The 21,887-nt window shown below is 41.2% G+C and overlaps 2 protein-coding genes across 2 annotated transcripts; both read left to right on the forward strand.

The window, feature by feature from the left end:
* The first annotated feature begins 18 nt into the window (after positions 1-18).
* LOC119742083 (PWWP domain-containing DNA repair factor 3A-like) lies at positions 19-19,951 on the forward strand. The gene is made up of 15 exons (XM_038218105.1): positions 19-188; positions 1,705-1,921; positions 3,100-3,163; positions 10,388-10,482; positions 11,255-11,322; positions 11,813-11,877; positions 12,048-12,108; positions 12,725-12,803; positions 13,228-13,275; positions 13,614-13,747; positions 14,338-14,444; positions 15,371-15,434; positions 16,241-16,372; positions 17,396-17,503; positions 18,397-19,951. The coding sequence occupies exons 2-15, from the start codon at positions 1,708-1,710 to the stop codon at positions 18,547-18,549; spliced, it is 1,392 nt and encodes a 463-aa protein (XP_038074033.1). The 5' UTR covers positions 19-188; positions 1,705-1,707; the 3' UTR covers positions 18,550-19,951.
* LOC119742082 (nuclear pore complex protein DDB_G0274915-like) lies at positions 18,556-21,850 on the forward strand. Its single transcript, XM_038218104.1, has 2 exons — positions 18,556-18,662; positions 18,836-21,850. Exons 1-2 carry the CDS (start codon positions 18,660-18,662, stop codon positions 20,315-20,317), a joined length of 1,485 nt encoding a protein of 494 aa, XP_038074032.1. The 5' UTR covers positions 18,556-18,659; the 3' UTR covers positions 20,318-21,850.
* Positions 21,851-21,887: the final 37 nt, after the last annotated feature.

Consider the following 21,887-nt stretch of genomic DNA (forward strand, 5'->3'; position numbering starts at 1 on the left):
CGAGTAATCTGCTTTCTATTTCAACCTCGACCCAACGTACGCTGAAAGTTGGTGGGACAGGTGTAGCGTGCAACTTGTACGTACGCAGCACATTTACTAATTATGTACACGTACGTACGTACGACTCGACGGTGCGGCGTAGACAACATTGTACACGTCGCGTCGTCTGGTTCTACAGTCAGTATTCAGTAAGTAACGCTAGGCCTTTTGTTAATTGACACTAAAGCTTGGTTTACAAACCAGTTTTTTCCTGCTCGTGCCTGCATATTGTTTTTACTGAATGCATCTTGTTGTAAACAGATCTAATTTTATTTGTAAAACCAAAAAGTGTAGTTCGAACGTGTCCGGAAATTGGGCGCAACATTTCTGTATACATGTTCATTGTATTGTAAATTGTAATGTGTAGGATCTACAGTGTAGGACATGTAGGAGTAGGTATGATGGCCCTGAAGGGACATCACACATCAAGATTTCTGCGCAGATTTCTGCGATGTCGCACATTTTATCGCAGATTTTTGCGCAGATTTCTGCGATGTCGCACATTTTATCGCAGAGTTCTGCGATGTCGCACATTTTATCGCACATTTCTGCGATGTCGCACATTTTATCGCACATTTCTGCGCAGATTTCTGCGATATCGCACATTTTTATCGCACATTTCTGCGCAGATTTCTGCGATGTCGCACATTTTATCGCAGATTTTTGCGCAGATTTCTGCGATGTCGCACATTTTATCGCAGAAATCTGCGCAGATTTCTGCGATGTCGCACATTTTATCGCAGAGTTCTGCGATGTCGCACATTTTATCGCACATTTCTGCGATGTCGCACATTTTATCGCACATTTCTGCGCAGATTTCTGCGATGTCGCACATTTAATCGCAGAAATCTGCCCAGATTTCTGCGATGTCGCACATTTTATCGCACATTTCTGCGATGTCGCACATTTTATCGCACATTTCTGCGCAGATTTCTGCGATGTCGCACATTTAATCGCAGAAATCTGCCCAGATTTCTGCGATGTCGCACATTTTTATCGCACATTTCTGCGCAGATTTCTGCGATGTCGCACATTTTATCGCAGAAATCTGCGCAGAAATGTGCGATGTTGCACAACAAATGTTGAATTATTCATTAGAGCAGACTGGTATAATGTGTAATTACCTTTATGTCATTGCTTTCATTTCTCTTTGCAAGTTCCAAAAAGTGAAGATTTTACCTCATTCTAAATTCAACATGGCAGACTTGTGAATAAGGCCCATCAGAATGCGGCCCGACTGTGGAAGTTCAATTGGTGATTCATCATACACTGATTGGTAGAACGTTTAGCCACTTAACCAAGGCCTAGCAAAAAAGCACTAGGCAGAGGATTTCAGTATCGAAGCCTGCACGGTGCAATTACATTTTTTTTTTTTACATTTTTGAAAACAAAAAACTTCCTACCACGGTTCAAACCCTGCACTTTCGGCATTAAAATTGAATGTATTTTATTGAGCTAGCGAACATCAATTGCTGCGGGAATTTACAACGTCATGTAGGTTCACAGTGTTATGTTTGAATGCATTGGAAAAGACGGCTTCCATGAAAATAAAAATGTACAAAGTAGTCACTGCATTTTATGCTATCCGTTTTTGGTTTGTTTACCATAACCGTAACCATGGTAACTTTTAAATACAATCAATTTATTTGTACTTTTTGCTTAAAGAAAATGACAAAAACAAGATCCAGTTCATCAAGTTCCGTGCTTGTGACCTCGCGTCTGAGAAATGGCACACAATATCAACAGAGAGGACGAACTGCCTCAGCAAGAGCCGCCAAGGAAAAGACCATCAAGAAGTTAAGGCCGAGAGCAAAATGTCTGCGACAGAAAACGTCTAAGAAGGGAACACACGTGTCACTGTCTGATGTGCTGCGTAGACCAGGTATAGCTTAAGCCTTGGTGTAAAAAATTGGCATACAAAATTTGCAAAATTACTACTGACTTTTTAATTACTCACCATTCAGATGAGGTAAAAAAAAAAAAAATTCTGCTTCTGATTAGGCAAAAAAAAAAAATACTCGGTCTCTGGTCAGCGCGCGCGTCGATTTTAATCATGCGCGTCAACCTTTTTTTTTTTTTTTCTTCAAATTAACCTACAACAGCGCCCTCTATTGCCGCACCTCCTCAAATTTGTGTACCAAGGAGCACCAAGGAATGGGGAAATTGCACCAAGGCAAATAATAAAGGGCACCAAGGCAAATTATGGAGGACACCAATGAATAATGAGAACACAAAAAAGCAAAATTATACCCACCTTGTCTGTACAATACACCAAAAAAAACGCGTCGCCTTTTGCATCAATTCCGCAACTTCAGTCTGACCAGAGACCGACTATTTTTTTTTTTTGTCTTGCATGGTACTTGAAAATAGGGTAGGTAGGTAGGGGGTTTTATTTGGGGGGGGGGTTCAAATTTTTGTGTGTACGATCGTATGGAGGTGTCTGCGTGTAGTCAAGGGTAACAGGTAGTAACTGATGGTTTCAGGTTTTTTTCTCATTTTTCCCAAAACAGAATTAGGGTAGGGGCTGTAAAAATATCGTACATGTAGGTGAACAACTAACCTGATAAAGTTTCAGCTCAGCATCAGCTGTATATTCCGAGAAAAACAGCATTGTAGGATCTCGATTTTAAATCAAAAGTTGCTGAATCGTGTTTTGAATTGGGCCTGAATTCAGCGTCCGAGACACGTTCTCTCTGTGCCGATTGCAGCTACGCGATGTCACGCACCGATCCAAAGAATTAGAGCAACCGCGTGCCTGTGCAATGTGTCAACACTTGGATGCGCTTTGCCAAACAAAAAAACGAACTACTAAAGGAAATTTCCAACGGTGTGTGTTAACGGTGCACCGTTGGAAAGGCCTTCTTTCATTGATTTCTTCAAAATGACAGAATACCAGAAAGAATAATTTCACAGGGAGTTTAGTCCCCATACTATCTTTCAACCAAGTATGTTTTTGAACAATAATTATGTCAGTTACTTTTTGGATAGCTGCAAATGATGGACTGTAGCTTTGAAGACTCCATGTACATGTAGTAATTGTACACTATTTTCTTTGCAAAGGTGCAGAAAATGGCAGTGATACTGTGATGGGTGATGGCAATGTAACTGGCAATACATGTAAAAGGTAAGCTGGATCTGTAATTAGGATTAGGATTTAGCAGGATTGAAGAACTCAGGTGTATCCCAGACACTATTTGAAGGGATCTTTGTGCTTGTTGACAATGAATGTTGTCATTATTTGCATTTGGGATTATTGGGATTATTACTTAATTTGCTGGTCCCAGAGGGCCAGACTATTGGTGTCTTGGTTCATGTTTACTGACTGTCACCTGTGACTATGAATGACTACCTATTCCACTGACAAACTGTCACCTGTGACTATGAATGACTACCTATTCCACTGACAGACTGTCACCTGTGACTAGGAATGACTACCTATTCCACTGACTGACTGTCACCTGTGACTATGAATGACTACCTATTCCACTGACTGACTGTCACCTGTGACTATGAATGACTACCTATTCCACTGACAGACTGTCACCTGTGACTAGGAATGACTACCTATTCCACTGACTGACTGTCACCTGTGACTATGAATGACTACCTATTCCACTGACAGACTGTCACCTGTGACTAGGAATGACTACCTATTCCACTGACTGACTGTCACCTGTGACTATGAATGACTACCTATTCCACTGACAAACTGTCACCTGTGACTAGGAATGACTACCTATTCCACTGACTGACTGTCACCTGTGACTATGAATGACTACCTATTCCACTGACAGACTGTCACCTGTGACTATGAATGACTACCTATTCCACTGACAAACTGTCACCTGTGACTATGAATGACTACATATTCCACTGACAAACTGTCACCTGTGACTATGAATGACTACCTATTCCACTGACTGACTGTCACCTGTGACTATGAATGACTGCCTATTCCAATGACAGACTGTCGCCTGTGACTAGGAATGACTACCTTTTCCACTGACTGACTGTCACCTGTGACTATGAATGACTACCTATTCCACTAGCTGACTGTCACCTGTGACTAGGAATGACTACCTATTCCACTGACTGACTGTCACCTGTGACTAGGAATGACTACCTATTCCACTGACTGACTGTCGCCTGTGACTAGGAATGACTACCTATTCCACTGACTGACTGTCACCTGTGACTAGGAATGACTACCTATTCCACTGACTGACTGTCACCTGTGACTATGAATGACTACCTATTCCACTGACAAACTGTCACCTGTGACTATGAATGACTACCTATTCCACTGACAGACTGTCACCTGTGACTAGGAACGACTACCTATTCCACTGACTGACTGTCACCTGTGACTATGAATGACTACCTATTCCACTGACAGACTGTCGCCTGTGACTAGGAATGACTACCTATTCCACTGACTGACTGTCACCTGTGACTATGAATGACTACCTATTCCACTGACTGACTGTCACCTGTGACTATGAATGACTACCTATTCCACTGACAGACTGTCACCTGTGAATAGGAATGACTACCTATTCCACTGACTGACAGTCACCTGTGACTAGGAATGACTACCTATTCCACTGACAGACTGTCGCCTGTGACTAGGAATGACTACCTATTCCACTGACTGACTGTCACCTGTGACTATGAATGACTACCTATTCCACTGACTGACTGTCACCTGTGACTAGGAATGACTACCTATTCCACTGACTGACTGTCACCTGTGACTAGGAATGACTACCTATTCCACTGACTGACTGTCACCTGTGACTATGAATGACTACCTATTCCACTGACTGACTGTCACCTGTGACTAGGAATGACTACCTATTCCACTGACAGACTGTCGCCTGTGACTAGGAATGACTACCTATTCCACTGACTGACTGTCACCTGTGACTATGAATGACTACCTATTCCACTGACTGACTGTCACCTGTGACTATGAATGACTACCTATTCCACTGACAAACTGTCACCTGTGACTATGAATGACTACCTATTCCACTGACAGACTGTCGCCTGTGACTAGGAATGACTACCTATTCCACTGACAAACTGTCACCTGTGACTATGAATGACTACCTATTCCACTGACTGACTGTCACCTGTGACTATGAATGACTACCTATTCCACTGACTGACTGTCACCTGTGACTAGGAATGACTACCTATTCCACTGACAAACTGTCACCTGTGACTATGAATGACTACCTATTCCACTGACTGACTGTCACCTGTGACTATGAATGACTACCTATTCCACTGACTGACTGTCACCTGTGACTATGAATGACTACCTATTCCACTGACAGACTGTCACCTGTGACTAGGAATGACTACCTATTCCACTGACTGACTGTCACCTGTGACTAGGAATGACTACCTATTCCACTGACTGACTGTCACCTGTGACTAGGAATGACTACCTATTCCACTGACTGACTGTCACCTGTGACTATGAATGACTACCTATTCCACTGACTGACTGTCACCTGTGACTAGGAATGACTACCTATTCCACTGACTGACTGTCACCTGTGACTATGAATGACTACCTATTCCACTGACTGACTGTCACCTGTGACTATGAATGACTACCTATTCCACTGACAATCTGTCACCTGTGACTATGAATGACTACCTATTCCACTGACAGACTGTCGCCTGTGACTAGGAATGACTACCTATTCCACTGACAAACTGTCACCTGTGACTATGAATGACTACCTATTCCACTGACTGACTGTCACTTGTGACTAGGAATGACTACCTATTCCACTGACTGACTGTCACCTGTGACTATGAATGACTACCTATTCCACTGACAGACTGTCGCCTGTGACTATGAATGACTACCTATTCCACTGACAAACTGTCACCTGTGACTATGAATGACTACCTATTCCACTGACTGACTGTCATCTGTGACTAGGAATGACTACCTATTCCACTAACAAACTGTTACCTGTGACTATGAATGACTACCTATTCCACTGACTGACTGTCACCTGTGACTATGAATGACTACCTATTCCACTGACTGACTGTCACCTGTGACTATGAATGACTACCTATTCCACTGACTGACTGTCACCTGTGTCTAGGAATGACTACCTATTCCACTGACAGACTGTCGCCTGTGACTAGGAATGACTACCTATTCCACTGACTGACTGTCGCCTGTGACTATGAATGACTACCTATTCCACTGACTGACTGTCACCTGTGACTATGAATGACTACCTATTCCACTGACTGACTGTCACCTGTGACTATGAATGACTACCTATTCCACTGACTGACTGTCACCTGTGACTATGAATGACTACCTATTCCACTGACAGACTGTCACCTGTGACTAGGAATGACTACCTATTCCACTGACTGACTGTCACCTGTGACTATGAATGACTACCTATTCCACTGACTGACTGTCACCTGTGACTAGGAATGACTACCTATTCCACTGACTGACTGTCACCTGTGACTATGAATGACTACCTATTCCACTGACTGACTGTCACCTGTGACTAGGAATGACTACCTATTCCACTGACTGACTGTCACCTGTGACTATGAATGACTACCTATTCCACTGACTGACTGTCACCTGTGACTATGAATGACTACCTATTCCACTGACAATCTGTCACCTGTGACTATGAATGACTACCTATTCCACTGACAGACTGTCGCCTGTGACTAGGAATGACTACCTATTCCACTGACAAACTGTCACCTGTGACTATGAATGACTACCTATTCCACTGACTGACTGTCACTTGTGACTAGGAATGACTACCTATTCCACTGACTGACTGTCACCTGTGACTATGAATGACTACCTATTCCACTGACAGACTGTCGCCTGTGACTATGAATGACTACCTATTCCACTGACAAACTGTCACCTGTGACTATGAATGACTACCTATTCCACTGACTGACTGTCACCTGTGACTAGGAATGACTACCTATTCCACTAACAAACTGTTACCTGTGACTATGAATGACTACCTATTCCACTGACTGACTGTCACCTGTGACTATGAATGACTACCTATTCCACTGACTGACTGTCACCTGTGACTATGAATGACTACCTATTCCACTGACTGACTGTCACCTGTGACTAGGAATGACTACCTATTCCACTGACAGACTGTCGCCTGTGACTAGGAATGACTACCTATTCCACTGACTGACTGTCACCTGTGACTATGAATGACTACCTATTCCACTGACTGACTGTCACCTGTGACTATGAATGACTACCTATTCCACTGACTGACTGTCACCTGTGACTATGAATGACTACCTACATGTATTCCACTGACTGACTGTCACCTGTGACTATGAATGACTACCTATTCCACTGACTGACTGTCACCTGTGACTATGAATGACTTCCTATTCCACTGACTGACTGTCACCTGTGACTATGAATGACTACCTATTCCACTGACTGACTGTCACCTGTGACTAGGAATGACTACCTATTCCACTGACTGACTGTCACCTGTGACTATGAATGACTACCTATTCCACTGACTGACTGTCACCTGTGACTATGAATGACTACCTATTCCACTGACAGACTGTCGCCTGTGACTAGGAATGACTACCTATTCCACTGACTGACTGTCACCTGTGACTATGAATGACTACCTATTCCACTGACTGACTGTCACCTGTGACTATGAATGACTACCTATTCCACTGACAAACTGTCACCTGTGACTATGAATGACTACCTATTCCACTGACAGACTGTCGCCTGTGACTAGGAATGACTACCTATTCCACTGACAAACTGTCACCTGTGACTATGAATGACTACCTATTCCACTGACTGACTGTCACCTGTGACTATGAATGACTACCTATTCCACTGACTGACTGTCACCTGTGACTAGGAATGACTACCTATTCCACTGACAAACTGTCACCTGTGACTATGAATGACTACCTATTCCACTGACTGACTGTCACCTGTGACTATGAATGACTACCTATTCCACTGACTGACTGTCACCTGTGACTATGAATGACTACCTATTCCACTGACAGACTGTCACCTGTGACTAGGAATGACTACCTATTCCACTGACTGACTGTCACCTGTGACTAGGAATGACTACCTATTCCACTGACTGACTGTCACCTGTGACTAGGAATGACTACCTATTCCACTGACTGACTGTCACCTGTGACTATGAATGACTACCTATTCCACTGACTGACTGTCACCTGTGACTAGGAATGACTACCTATTCCACTGACTGACTGTCACCTGTGACTATGAATGACTACCTATTCCACTGACTGACTGTCACCTGTGACTATGAATGACTACCTATTCCACTGACAATCTGTCACCTGTGACTATGAATGACTACCTATTCCACTGACAGACTGTCGCCTGTGACTAGGAATGACTACCTATTCCACTGACAAACTGTCACCTGTGACTATGAATGACTACCTATTCCACTGACTGACTGTCACTTGTGACTAGGAATGACTACCTATTCCACTGACTGACTGTCACCTGTGACTATGAATGACTACCTATTCCACTGACAGACTGTCGCCTGTGACTATGAATGACTACCTATTCCACTGACAAACTGTCACCTGTGACTATGAATGACTACCTATTCCACTGACTGACTGTCATCTGTGACTAGGAATGACTACCTATTCCACTAACAAACTGTTACCTGTGACTATGAATGACTACCTATTCCACTGACTGACTGTCACCTGTGACTATGAATGACTACCTATTCCACTGACTGACTGTCACCTGTGACTATGAATGACTACCTATTCCACTGACTGACTGTCACCTGTGTCTAGGAATGACTACCTATTCCACTGACAGACTGTCGCCTGTGACTAGGAATGACTACCTATTCCACTGACTGACTGTCGCCTGTGACTATGAATGACTACCTATTCCACTGACTGACTGTCACCTGTGACTATGAATGACTACCTATTCCACTGACTGACTGTCACCTGTGACTATGAATGACTACCTATTCCACTGACTGACTGTCACCTGTGACTATGAATGACTACCTATTCCACTGACAGACTGTCACCTGTGACTAGGAATGACTACCTATTCCACTGACTGACTGTCACCTGTGACTATGAATGACTACCTATTCCACTGACTGACTGTCACCTGTGACTAGGAATGACTACCTATTCCACTGACTGACTGTCACCTGTGACTATGAATGACTACCTATTCCACTGACTGACTGTCACCTGTGACTAGGAATGACTACCTATTCCACTGACTGACTGTCACCTGTGACTATGAATGACTACCTATTCCACTGACTGACTGTCACCTGTGACTATGAATGACTACCTATTCCACTGACAATCTGTCACCTGTGACTATGAATGACTACCTATTCCACTGACAGACTGTCGCCTGTGACTAGGAATGACTACCTATTCCACTGACAAACTGTCACCTGTGACTATGAATGACTACCTATTCCACTGACTGACTGTCACTTGTGACTAGGAATGACTACCTATTCCACTGACTGACTGTCACCTGTGACTATGAATGACTACCTATTCCACTGACAGACTGTCGCCTGTGACTATGAATGACTACCTATTCCACTGACAAACTGTCACCTGTGACTATGAATGACTACCTATTCCACTGACTGACTGTCACCTGTGACTAGGAATGACTACCTATTCCACTAACAAACTGTTACCTGTGACTATGAATGACTACCTATTCCACTGACTGACTGTCACCTGTGACTATGAATGACTACCTATTCCACTGACTGACTGTCACCTGTGACTATGAATGACTACCTATTCCACTGACTGACTGTCACCTGTGACTAGGAATGACTACCTATTCCACTGACAGACTGTCGCCTGTGACTAGGAATGACTACCTATTCCACTGACTGACTGTCACCTGTGACTATGAATGACTACCTATTCCACTGACTGACTGTCACCTGTGACTATGAATGACTACCTATTCCACTGACTGACTGTCACCTGTGACTATGAATGACTACCTACATGTATTCCACTGACTGACTGTCACCTGTGACTATGAATGACTACCTATTCCACTGACTGACTGTCACCTGTGACTATGAATGACTTCCTATTCCACTGACTGACTGTCACCTGTGACTATGAATGACTTTTGATTCCACCGGGCAGTGCTATTGTATAGGATTACCCCATGATGGGCTTATTCCTGCACATTGTGTAGACTAGATGCCTGAAGACTTCCACAAATGTGAATTTACAGGTTAAAAGAGGATTCAGAAGATGACGGCACTGATTCATGCGAGGATGAAGACTTACCAGATATCCAATACAACTCAGCCACTGCTGAAACTAAGGGTAAGTGTTTGTCCTTATATCAGCAAGTTAAACAGAAGTGTGTATTTGCCTGCAATCGGGGACCTTTTATTGTCCCTCTTTTGTTTGTACTTTTGAGGAAGACATCCCATATGTTTTGTACACGATCGGAATTTGGGGACCTCTCGGGCATTGTCGACCCTATTGTCCTCTATTGTTCAACGTCCCATATTGAATGCAGAAACAAACTCACACACCCAAGTGTGTATTTGCCTGCAATCGGGGACCCTCCATTGTCCCTCTTTTGTTTGTACTGTAGCTTTTTAGGAAGACCTCCCATATGTTTTGTACATAATCGCCAAATTGGGGACCTTCAGGTATTAGGGACCATATTGTCCTTTATTGTTCAACGTCCCCTGTTGAATGCAGAAACAAATGCACACACACCTATCTTTGTAAACACCGGCAATCGTGGACCCCCTAGCAACAGCTTTCATTGGCTTTGAACACAAATTAATTTCAATCGGGGACATTCGGTCAATCATGGATGTATTGTTTGTGCCCTAACCCTTTTGTTCTTGGTCGACGATTGCTGGTGTTTACATACTCACCCACACACTCAAAAGAATTTTTTTTTAATGAGTTTTGGTTCCAGAAAAACTTCCTACATCTGTTTGACCAATGTACTTTGTTCTTCCTGGGGTTTCATGTTTTCCTGGGGGTTCTTTCTGGTTGACTCTCAGTTGCCCGTAACAATTGCTCATTGTGACTTGGGCATTGAGGTAACAAGTTTTGTTTTGTCTCGTTTGTCCAGTCAAGGAGCTTGTACCTGGCACCATGGTGTGGGCAAAGAGTCGTGGCTATCCACATTGGCCTGCAGTGGTGAGAAACTTCATTATGTGTGGGCAATTCCAGCGTTATGTGATGTCTGTGACACAGTTTTTAAGAGCTCAGTCAATAAACCTTAAAATATATTTTTCAAATCTTATACATCCATCATCTAGCAATGGTCAAGGAGATTACAGACTAGGAGATTGGGATCATTTCTTTGAATCATTCATTAGATATTGTTAATTGGCTCTATCATGGCCATTACACTGCCTTTCATATCACGTGAATTGCCCATTTGTCATAGTATGCCAATTATTAAAGTGATATGAAGCTCATCAGTTTTTTTGTGTTAAAAAATCACGTCTTTACTCCTGATTGCAATTTTGATACTGTTTGAAAGTTCTCTTTGAATTAGTGGTCGGTACTTTTTTAAAATTATTATTTTGGAGACATTTGGGTTGGTAGTTGGTGGTGGCATTTTAAAGCTTGCTATTAATTCATTTTCTTTCATTTTCTTTCACCATTTTTTCTTACTTTGTAGCTTCTGAAACTGTTTTCAAATAACAAGAAAGCTTGGGTCAACTACCTCGACCAAAAAATGCAAAGGTTAGATATTTCATCTTACTTCAATTCTTTTTAATCCTCTAGAACATGATACTTGTCTTTAAGTCAGGAATCCACTATAAAGAAGTGAAATTGTGGTTTCAATAAATGTTCCTCAAAAGAAGATCTTACGAAAAGGTGATGATCAGCACTCACATTTTTTCCTTCTTCAGAGTTCAAGTGAGTCTAAAGTCGATGGCCCCATTCTTTGGGCCTCTAAGATCACAGTACATTGTAAGTATTGCCATGTCTTCTTATTTTAGCCCAAGAAAAGGCTTACCCAGTCAAAAGAATATTCAGTAAAAGATGTTACTTTCTGCATTTATAGAGAACAGTAACCCTGCATGCAGGCAGAACATGAGCAAACTGACCTGTCATCACGAATTCAGCTTAAAGTCAGACTTTTTAAGAATCAAGATATTCATATCTAAATTCTGCAGAACAAGAGCTTTCCAGTGGTGTACAACATTAAGGGTTACTGAGTTCAGTAACCGGAATTATAGACCACAAACTAACTTGAAGTTGTAAAACTGATTCTTCAGAAAATGGGAGTTAAAAGTCCTGAAGTTGTGTTACAGTGAATATACAGTTAACTTATAATAGATGGGATAAAATAGGTTTTAAAGCTGTTTGACAGAAGAAAAACAATTGGAGAAAGGTAAAACAGGACTTAAAGATTAAGGTTCATCTGAAAACAAAAAGTTTTGGACGACCCCTTCAAATTTTGGCTTTTCCCCACTGTACTGCAAAAGAGCAATTTCCAACTTTAAGCTAATTTGATGGTTATGTGTCTATTAATACAATTGTACTCAAATTAAATTTTGTCGTTTTTATTTGAATTTTCCCACAGGAATTAGGTAAAAACTGCAAACTCAGCGAGGATTTCAATAGTTCCATGGAGAGAGCTGAGGACTACTTGATCAAACAAGGTACTAGATGTACCATTGGAAATCTTTTGTTTAGAAAACAAAAATTAAAGAGCTTTTTAAAACTAGAATTTAAAGAATTTATTGAGCATTTTACACAACTGATTTGACTTCTTGAGGAATTTGACAGGACAAATAATGCAAAGTTAAAATTCACAATAGTGGCAAGATTTGGAGTTTCAGAATTAGTTGAAAGTGTTTACTTAAAGTGTTTTGTACTTCCTATGATGAATGATGATCTCATATGATTTTCGGAGTATTTTATATCCTTCTTTGTTATTTCTTTTACATTGTGCACCCATTTTTCATTCCGACAGTGAAGATTAAAGTTTTGAGGGATAGGAAAGGACTGAATGCTGGTTTGGTGCAAATTAGCTTTTCAAATATCTTTCCTGTTTCATTGGTTTTTTTGTCTTACTGTGTACAGGATTGGGGAAGGCAGCAGATTCCACAAGCGACATGTCCTTCGCTTTAGGTGAGCAATTTACCATTCATTTAACCAGTTCACATTGGGATTATTTTGACAAGAACGGAACAAGGCGCTGGATTACTTTTCACTCGACCTCAACCCAAGCGGGTTGAAGCCATCACCCTCGGGCAGCACACTCATATTTCCGGCCTCGCTCGCTGCGAGCGGGTCGCTGACAGATATATCCGGCTTCGCTCCCTGTGTACGTGTCTGTCATTCGTTCCTAATACCGCAAAACTTTTGCGTTTATACACGGCCTACGGCATAAACTTGTTAAGATAAAAATATTCAGGATCTTTTACACTGTAATGATATGAAGTAAGTGCATATTGTTTTTCTCCTAGACTTGAGTAAGTGTGCTTCACCCACCGTTTCTCCAAGAAAGATGTCGCAGTCACATGAGAAATCACCTGACAGGCTGCATGAGAAATCACCTGACGGGTCACCTGACACGGGTCCTCCTGCTGACTTGCCAGTGGTAAGAAGACACATAATTTCCGTCATTATGAGAGGCTGCCAAACCCACTATGAGTTTTCTCTCTATGTCTTGAATGGAGCGTTGATTCCACAGTAACCAATTGTTAGTTCCCACAACTTTGCTGGGGGGGGGGGGGGTCGCTGGACACCACATGACACTAGGGGGCGCTGTTCATGATGCAGATGTGCATGTATTGCCTAGATCAACAAAAGCAATCAAGAAGTTAGCCAGGGTTATCAGATGGTGACTTTTAGGCACACCGCAACAATACTGTTCGGACTTGATAAAATAGTGCAATCAATTTTGGGCCATGGTATCCTTCATTGCGAAGTTTGACTCAGGCTTCAAATTTTGTTAACGTCTTGAAAATGTCGGTTGTCCAATGATAAGTCGACCCTTTGGTTTGGTACTGTTTGATTCAGCAGTGAAAAACATAATGTGAATGTGAAACGATCAATTATTTGTTAAAGGAAAAGTTGGGGGGGGGGACTCAAAACCCTAAACAAACAAAAAAAGGGTTGATTATAAGTAAAAACAAAAACAAATCCAATTTGCCTGCAATTGACTTGTCTTTGTTTCAATCCCTTTAGAGCACCAATAACGTGATTTTAGAGGATGAAGAACTCCGGATAGGTCATCCTATTGGTAGTATGATTCTCGACACGGCAAGGGTAGAGGATCCTGAACTCATAGAGAGGTACGTAGTGTCTAGTTTGATATGATGGTGTTAGCCTAAATCAGAGCTATTGGCTTTGCCCTATTTCATGCAAGGGCATTTTTCTGATCACTTATCTATACTGACAACACCATCACAGCAGTGACTGTTTTTAACAGTTAAGAATTCCCTTCTTAATTTGTGATGCGATCAAGCTACATGAGTCGTTTGTCGACCCTGGTCAAAATTACAGATTTGAAAAGAGCACCATCTCTCTTAAGTTAAAAAATTATGGAAGTTGGAACACCAAGAGATGCATTGAAGTGATGTGATGAAGTGATGTGATGAAGTGGCCCTATTTTGGCCTGTATCTCCACATAAAAACTCCTGACAAACGACTCATTTAGCTTGATTGCATCACATTTGATATAACCATGCGTTTACTGGAGGTGATTGATATGCCAGCTGTACCTACCAGTTACCTCTTTTGTCTGTTGATTGAATTTAACTAGTCACAAATGTGATTTGACTCTTTTCACTAGTCTGTCTTCAAATGCATGGCGCAGGAAATGGAAGAACTTTTTGCCTGTCTGTGACTGATCGAACATTGGTCGGGTACCAGCTGTCTGAAAAATCTTGGACTTGTTCTGATTGTGATTAATGTTAATTATCTTAACGTAGTTATTTTTATCTTAATTTTAAATATACAGTTTTTAAATGGCTTAACATTGTTGGGTGTTCTTGTTCAATATTTTTTTTTAGTATGGAATCAATTGCGTTAATTAGACCAATTGCGTTAATTAGCTGTGGCACGAGACAATATATCAGCTTGCTATCTCTGGACGGAAACATGTTGAGCTGAAATATGGGGTTGCCAAATACAAAGAGTTAAGATAATTTCCATTATTAAGATAAGATAATTTCCATTATTAAGATAAGAGTTTCCTCTTTTTGTGTTTCCATTTCAGAAGGAAAGCATGGAAATATACTGAGACCCGTTTACTGAAGTACATCCGCAGAGACACAACCAAGGTATGGACTTGCAGCTTTAAATGTCTTATTTTGTTTCATTTTGTGGAAAGGTTTCAAATGTTCATTGCAGAAAATTGCTTTGTGATATTTTCTGCTAAGCAACACCATGGAATGTTGTTGCCCTCACTCCTAGAGGGCGACATGGGCCATCCACTTACAGGCCTAACAGCAAAACCTGTATAACCTACAAAACCTATAAAAACCTACATAATGAACTTGGAGCCTATTTTAACAGTAACGTATTTAACCTATAAAAAGCCATATTTTTATTCTGGCATACATGTCAACAATTTTACACAAAATATTAAGAATCAATTGGACCCACAGTTTAGTTGTCATAATTCCAAAATAACCATGTTGTCAATATAGGCCTACCTCTCTAAGATTTTCTTCACTAGTGTTTCAGAATTTGGCAATTTACATGAAATTTTTCACTTTTTATCTTAATGTGGAGATCTTGAGGTAAGCAATTCACTATATTTCTGCTACCTCATGCTGAAAAATTGCATGCTTTTGCATCCTAAAAACCTTTAAATGGCTATATTTAGGCACTTGGAAAACCTTTCAAAACCTAAACTTTGATTTTCAAAACCTATTAAAAAAACCTATATGGATGAGGAGGTTACGCTGAGGCCTGCATTTAGTTTCTGGACAATATCTTGTTTTAAGGATCATTTCACCGTGTAACTGTGGGGAATTCCATAAGATCGTAGCGGCTTAGGCATCAATAGGTCAAAGGTCAGGGTCACTATGGTAAGATTTTTTTTATTTTTTATGAATGCCTGTTTATTTTTCATTTTCTACAGAACTACCTATTGGCAATGTTTCATGGGAAAGTAAAGTCGGAGAGGCAGCGGTTGTTTAACTCAGACAGGCAGACGGATCGACAGACCCTGCGAGCAATGGCTGGCCTTGGGCCAATCACGGATGATGAACTGGTAAGTTTCATGCATAAATTAAACTATTGACTACTAATTGTTTATGGAATGTAAGCAATATACAAGGCAATATCAAGTCATCTCCAGTGGGTGTCATTTCTTATTCAAAATGGTAATGACATTTGTGTCATTAATACTTAATCCCTGCATTGGACCAAACACATTCTGAAATAAGATAAAGTTTACATTTGCACAATGTATCAAATCTCATTTTTGTCTCGCCTGAACTTTGTTCAGTAAAGAGACTATGCAATCACGATGTCTGTCCATATGTATGTATGTACCGGTATGTATGTATGTGGTATTTTGGTTCAAGTTTCGTAAAATTGGTCTCATTTCAAAAGTTGAAGTCCCACTGGAACCAAACTTGGGTCATTGATGCCACACGGGAACCTTCACGTGATAATGATGTTAAAAGTCACACGCAAAGGTCAAAGGTCACTCTTTACAGATAATTGCAAAACCAGGCGAGACGCATGGTTCGAGAACCATCTTGTGTGAGTTTGTGAGTTTCTAAAAAGAACCGGGGAAAGTCAGCGTTTCGGACAGTATACTCTGCCCGTCGTCAGGAGACTGAGGGATTCCAACAGTGAAGGGGTTGTTACATAGTAAACCTGGAAGTGGTGAAGCGTGTGAAGGATGTAACAGGTTCTTAAAAGTTTTATGTGGAAAAGAAAATAGACTCCCAAATCAGTAATGGTACTAATGAGTTTCAGCTGGTCTCTTTTAGGGTGTTAAAAGACAAGAAAATAGTTCACCTTTTAAGAACTAAGCTCATCATAGTACTAAGAACCATCTCAAAGTTCAAAAGGTCGTGACTATTTAATTTCAATGACAATATGTTATTAGAGGAAACAATTTCACCATTTTTTGTAGTTGTCCAGTCTGTAACTCCAAGTATGATTTTCACAATAATTTGGTAAGTCTGTTTTGGTGAATGATCTTAAGGAATTTTAAAGGAGTGTCAAGTATAGAGGAGGAATTTATTGACGACTGATTACTGTGAAATCTTTTTTTATTCAGCTGAGTGAGTTGACAGACTTCCTGCGGGACCTGTATGTTGAGCATTGCATGCAGTGCAAGGATGATATCCCTAATACATCATATATCACTGAAGTCTGGCTCCCTGAGGTATGTACAAACATTCAGAACAAAGGAGAGGGGAGGGGAACAGACTCTCTCATTGCCATAAACCTATAGTGTTTGCACATGATAGACCACAATGCACTACATAAGTGTCCTCAAAACAGACAGTGCAGACCCCACATACCCAGAGCTTTCCAAGAATAAAATAGATTACTCTGGTTATGACTGAATCCAACACCTTCTGGTTATGATGCTTTAAAATGACCGGAGTAATTGCAGAATACCCTGTTACTCGGTAATACACCCCTAAATTCTCTGGCTATGCGGTTGGAATCACTGGAAAAGAAACAATTCAAGTCCATTGCCAGCTACGCAGATACTGAGTGGGGTTCTCCTTGAGAACGAAGCAACACAAAAGTAACGGGAGTTGCTGAAAAAGTCCAAACCAACTACCCTGTTGCCGGCTACGCGGATATGAAGTGGGAGTCCTTATATGCTTGAGAACGAAGCAACACAAAAATAGTGGGAGTTGCTGAAAAAATTCTATGTTCAAACCAACTACCCTGTTGCCGGCTACGCGGATACAGAGTGGGAGTGCAGTGGAGCATGATGCATAGTACATACATGTAGCACTGAGAAGGTTTATTGAGGGCAATCAACCGTCACTCCATAGCCGGCTATGAGGTGCATAGATCGAGTGGCGGGGTATTCTGCAATTGTGCCAAATGACCAAGGTGCACGCTTTTGTTAACAGGTTAGAGATCAAGTCCCTCCTGGGTCAGCTTGTGAATTGTGTCTCACAACCCCTCAGTAAGCACTGAGTGCCTTCTATTGCATCGGTGGAAGGCCTTGGCAGGGGTAAAAAAAGCTTATGACAATATACTAATTGTTTATTAATAGTTTGATCAGTTACTCGGATTTTTGTTTTATTTGCATAGGCCATCATTTTTGCAATACAGAAGACAAGGCGAGTTGGGAGACGCAATGCAGAGAAGCTGTTCTACAGTGAAGGGGTTCAAAGTCTGATGGACCTTGGTGATGACATGCCTGCTGTCCCTGCCACAATCAATGAGACTTGGGATGATTCCTAGCCAAAGAGTCAACAAAGTGCTATAATGGTGAAAAGTGATGATCAGAACTCAAGACACTTATGATAATGAAGGTGGATAGGTACCTTCAACTAGTTTTGGAATGAGTGAAGATGTCTAGGTCTAACAACCACATACAAGCTTACTGGGATTGTGGATAACTAGAATACATGTAGAGGAGGACTCCAATAAAGTCATAGTTGACTCTTGCTATCAGATGAGTAGGTGCAGGCCATCAACATCCAGAGTTACATACCATGGGATGAGTGGATGCTGGCCTTCAACAAACATACACGACACCTGTCATCAGATGTGTGGATACACACCATCAACATCCACAGCTACATACCATGGGATGAGTGGATGCTGGCCTTTAACAAACATACATGACACCTGTCATCAGAAGTGTGGATACACACCATCAACATCCACAGCTACATACCATGGGATGAGTGGATGCTGGCCTTTAACAAACATACATGACACCTGTCATCAGATGATTGGATACACACCATCAACATACACAGCTACATACCAAGGGATGAGTGGATGCTGGCCTTTAACAAACATACATGACACCTGTCGTCAGATGAGTGGATACACACCATCAACATCCACAGCTACAAACCATGGGATGAGTGGATGCTGGCCTTTAACAAACGTACATGATACCTGTTGTCAGATGAGTGGATACACACCATCAACATCCACAGCTACATACCATGGGATGAGTGGATGCTGGCCTTTAACAAACATACTTGACACCTGTCATCAGATGTGTGGATACACATCATCAACATCCACAGCTACATACCATGGGATGAGTGGATGCTGGCCTTCAACAAACATACATGACACCTGTCATCAGATGAGTGGATACACACCATCAACATCCACAGCTACATACCATGGGATGAGTGGATGCTGGCCTTCAACAAACATACACGACACCTGCCATCAGATGAGTGGATACACACCATCAACATCCACAGCTACATACCATGGGATGAGTGGATGCTGGCCTTTAACAAACATACATGACACCTGTCGTCAGATGAGTGGATACACACCATCAACATCCACAGCTACATACCATGGGATGAGTGGATGCTGGCCTTTAACAAACATACATGACACCTGTCATCAGAAGTGTGGATACACACCATCAACATCCACAGCTACATACCATGGGATGAGTGGATGCTGGCCTTTAACAAACATACATGACACCTGTCATCAGATGATTGGATACACACCATCAACATACACAGCTACATACCAAGGGATGAGTGGATGCTGGCCTTTAACAAACATACATGACACCTGTCGTCAGATGAGTGGATACACACCATCAACATCCACAGCTACATACCATGGGATGAGTGGATGCTGGCCTTTAACAAACGTACATGATACCTGTTGTCAGATGAGTGGATACACACCATCAACATCCACAGCTACATACCATGGGATGAGTGGATGCTGGCCTTTAACAAACATACTTGACACCTGTCATCAGATGTGTGGATACACATCATCAACATCCACAGCTACATACCATGGGATGAGTGGATGCTGGCCTTCAACAAACATACATGACACCTGTCATCAGATGAGTGGATACACACCATCAACATCCACAGCTACATACCATGGGATGAGTGGATGCTGGCCTTCAACAAACATACTTGACACCTGCCATCAGATGAATGGATACACACCATCAACATCCACAGCTACATACCATGGGATGAGTGGATGCTGGCCTTAAACAAACATACATGACACCTGTCGTCAGATGAGTGGATACACACCATCAACATCGAGATAATAGCTTTCTGACAGGTATTAGACAGTTGTCATTGGACAGTTGACGTAGGATTCCACTTACCACATGTCATATTTTAGGATGAGTGAATGTAGACCATCAGCAACTCACGTAGGAAACCTTACATCATTTCATTGGAAACTGGCTTTCAGTAATTCTCATGTTCAGTATTTTGTAAAAGTATCGTGCTGTGTAGAAGTGCATACGTAATCAAGAAGATAAATGCATTTTTTGTTAGTGTGTCATTCAATGTACTCGGCTTGTTTTCTTTGGTAATCCTATTTAATCAATACGAGTTTTGTTACCTGGAGAAAAATCTAAACTGATTTATCTAATACAGGAATGATTTTTTTCCCCAATTGAAACACTGTAGCTCAGGATCAAAGAAATACAAGCTGAAGTTTTTTGTATATTTTCGCAGAAGATGGCAAGACATATTCAAGCAATGCATGTTGTATTTTCTATAATTCTGTAATTACAAGCTATATCAAATCTTTGTTTTAAAAACAATTTGGCATAGTAAACATATTAGCTATTTTCAAATGAAAGAATTGTTTTAGGTTTGTTTCAAAATCAGTGGCGCTCAGTCCGCCATGTTTGATGAGGGAGCAAGTGATTAGGTATACATGGAACAAAGAAAATATGCTAAACCTCCAGTTTTGTTGTGCAAACACAACAACAATTTTCAAGTTCATGATTTTTACAAAGTCACTTTCAAATAATTTTCTTGTCTACCTCTTTTGACACATCTGCACAAGTATAGCTCTAAATTTTGTAGATTTTGTAAACGGCCCATCTGATAGCAATAATGTTAAAATCATGTTTTTTGCTGTTTTGCAATTTTTATCGCCTTCAAAATGTGACACCGTTATGTTAATATTCTGGAGTTTCAAAATGCTTTGAAAGATATGAGCTAATGATTCCTTTCCTGAAATAACTTGAACAATTATGTTTTACCATGAAATGGATGTAAGAAAATAGTGAAGACAGGCCCCTACCCAGGTTGGTGGGGGTGGGGGGGAGGGGTGGCCTGGGTGTGTATGCACAACCAATACGTTTTACCTTTTTTTTTGCCAGTATATATTTTTTTTCACCACCAATACCCAAATATTCACAACATTTTTCCCAGCGTTTGACAACCAGAAGATATTCATTGTCCACCACCCATTTCTTTTACGTTCATCTGTTCAAAATGTGGGGAATTGGCCTTCATACCTTTCATGCAGATGTTTTCATATGTTTTATGTAGGTCTACATGTTTGAAATAATTATGACGGTGACCCCTCGAGTTGGTCTGATATCTTCAGCAATCCCTCCCCCCCCCCCCCCACATACGGGCCTGCAAGCAGTTGCCAATGAATTGGACATTAAATACTGTCATATAATTAGAACTAATAATTATGTCGAAACCCTTTTCGTTTACTTTTGGTTAGTACTAATTTGATGCTTGGCATAAACATAATGCAATTGAACATACATGGTCTTGTGTTCATTTCTCTATGTGTGTGTAATT

The sequence above is a fragment of the Patiria miniata genome, unplaced genomic scaffold, assembly GCF_015706575.1.
Source record: "Patiria miniata isolate m_02_andy unplaced genomic scaffold, ASM1570657v1 HiC_scaffold_5, whole genome shotgun sequence".
Classification (NCBI taxonomy): domain Eukaryota; kingdom Metazoa; phylum Echinodermata; class Asteroidea; order Valvatida; family Asterinidae; genus Patiria; species Patiria miniata.